Genomic DNA, 2,500 nt, shown 5'->3' on the forward strand with positions numbered 1-2,500 from the left:
CTGCAGACTCATGTTCTATGATGGAGGGGCCCATTTCAACAGATACAGGGTGGACAGCTACTTTTTATGAACAGTATGGAACTTACACATAGAAAGCTTATTCCTGTATGTATGGAGCCCCTTAGACAGAGCTAATAATGCTGTTGTTTTTAACTTTCTTTTGTATTTCTCCCCTACTAGTTGAGGGGCCCATGATGATTTCTATCTTGTTACATTCTGATGAGTATACTTATATTTAGGCTATTCCCTTTTTGGACCCTGTTATTGACATGAGTGACTGAGCTCTTTGACTATGCAACATGAAAAGTTACTATCAGTATCTCTGGCTAAGGGCCCCCCTGAGCCCTTGGGCCCCTGGGCCTGTGCCCGATGTGCCCGTGCAGTAATCCACCCCTGACCGTCCCCACACACACCCCCCCCCCCCCCCCCCTCCACACTCACACTCACTCACTCACTCACCCCCTCCTCCCCCCTCCACACTCACTCACTCACTCACACACTCCCCCCCTCCCCCCCTCCACACACACACACCCCCCCTCCCCCCCCACCACACACACTAACCTCCCCCCCTCCACACACACACACCCCCCCTCCCCCCCCACCACACACACTAACCTCCCCCCCTCCACACACACTCACACACACCCCCCCCCACAAACACACACCCCCCCCCCCTCCTCTCCCCCCCACACACACACACTCCCCCCTCCCCTTCCCCCTCTCCCCCCTCCACACACACTCCCCCCCCCTCCACACACACACACACACACCTCCACACCCCTCCACACACACTCCCCCCCACACACACACACTCCCCCCCTCCCCTTCCCCCCCCCCCTCCCCTCCACACACTCTCCCCCCCCCCTCCCCACACACTCCCCCCCCCTCCCCTCCCCCCCACACACACACACTCTCCCCCCCCCCCCCTTCCCCCCCCCCCCCCCCCCTCCACACACACTCACCAGTCACGTTGAAGGTGCATGTCGAGGCGCCCGCTCCGTTGGTAACTCTACATTCATACGATCCGTTGTTGTTCGGCTCCAGTTTGAACTTGAGCTCCGGGGTTTCCTTGAGATCGGGCAGGGGCATTCGGACGACGTCGCCGTTCCTGAACCAGCGAATGTCTGTCAGTCTGGGGGGGTTGGAGCGCAGCACGGAGCAACGGAGGGTGACTGTCTGGTAGTTTCTAGACCGCACGTCCTGGAACACAGGGTCCAGGATGGGGGGGACTGGAAGAGAACAGAAGAAAGAGAGAGATTTAGGGTCCAGGATGGGGGGGACTGGAATAGAATGGAAGAGAGAGTGAGATTTAGTGATCTTTTTTTTTTTTTTTATTGCGAGCAACTTTTTGGTATAAATACTTTTTTGTATTTTTATTTTCAAGAATATATATTTTTTTCTTTTTCTAAAAAATATATTTTTTTTTTCGATAACATATTGTTTCTAACACTTTGTTTTCTACAAATTTATTTTATTTTATTTGTATTTTTTTCTAAAAAAAACATTTATTTATTTATTTTTTCTCTACATTTCTAAATTCTTAATTATTTTGATATGTCTAAAATAACGCTGTACTCACACTTGTTTATGACTCTTTATTATTATTTTAATTTTGTGTTTTTTAAAGCTGCGTCACTTTTTAAAAAAACATTTATTTCTATTAATAAAATAAAAATAAATAAATTAACATTTCTAATTTTTTTTTTACATTTTTGTAAACATTTATCGAAACACCAAACTTTTTTTTTTGTTTTTTTTTTTACTTTTTTTTATCAAAATATTTTTTTCAATACATTTTTTCATACTTTTTCGCATTAATACACTTGTTTATGACTCTTTATTATTATTTTTATTTTGTGTTTTTTAATGCTGCGTCACTTTTTAAAAACATTTATTTATATACATTTTTTTTTATTTTTTTTTACATTTTGTAAACGTTTATCGAAACACACAACTTTTTTTTTTTTATTCAATTTTTTTTTTCATTTTTTTTATCAAAATATTTTTCTAAATTATTTTTTTTAAAGAGGACCTATTATACTACTTTTCTGGTCTTAATTTCTTGTTTTACACTGCTATAGAGCAACCTGACACGAATCACATCACAAAAAACTATGTAGATTTTCGGGAAGCTCTTTCTCTTATTTTGGCGATCCAGCAGGCCCTGTAAACACTTTGCTTCTGCCATCTCATTTTTTCATCCATAATTCCTCTGTACTCACACAGCACGTTGAGCTGGACCTGGGCCTCCCTGCGCTTGATGTTGAGCCCGTTGTAAGGAGCGGTCTGACAGCGATACACTCCCGTCATGTCTCTGCTCACGTTGTTGATGCGCAGGCGTCCGTCGGGGGTCTCAGTCACCGTCTGCCCCGTCGGCATCGCCAGCTCTCTGTCTGCCCGGGTCCAGAGCACCGGCGGCCGCGGCTTCCCCTCCACCACGCACACCAGCTCTGCACTCGCTCCCTCACGCACGCTGATGACCTGGCCTCCAGCGGGCACG

At 45.6% G+C, this 2,500-nt stretch overlaps 1 protein-coding gene across 1 annotated transcript in view; it reads right to left on the minus strand.

Annotated features, from left to right (window-relative positions):
• mdga1 (MAM domain containing glycosylphosphatidylinositol anchor 1) overlaps positions 1-2,500 on the minus strand; it is a gene marked incomplete at its 5' end in the record, with an annotated part of 179,068 nt that overhangs the window by 65,634 nt on the left and 110,934 nt on the right. Inside the window, 2 exons of the mRNA XM_080031761.1 lie at positions 963-1,229; positions 2,223-2,500. The exon at positions 2,223-2,500 is cut by the window's right edge and continues 19 nt beyond it. Of these exons, the coding sequence (XP_079887887.1) occupies positions 963-1,229; positions 2,223-2,500 (545 nt within the window). The remainder of the gene's footprint in view (positions 1-962; positions 1,230-2,222) is intronic.

Source organism: Ammodytes marinus (assembly GCF_949987685.1).
Source record: "Ammodytes marinus genome assembly, chromosome: 1".
Lineage (NCBI taxonomy): Eukaryota > Metazoa > Chordata > Actinopteri > Uranoscopiformes > Ammodytidae > Ammodytes > Ammodytes marinus.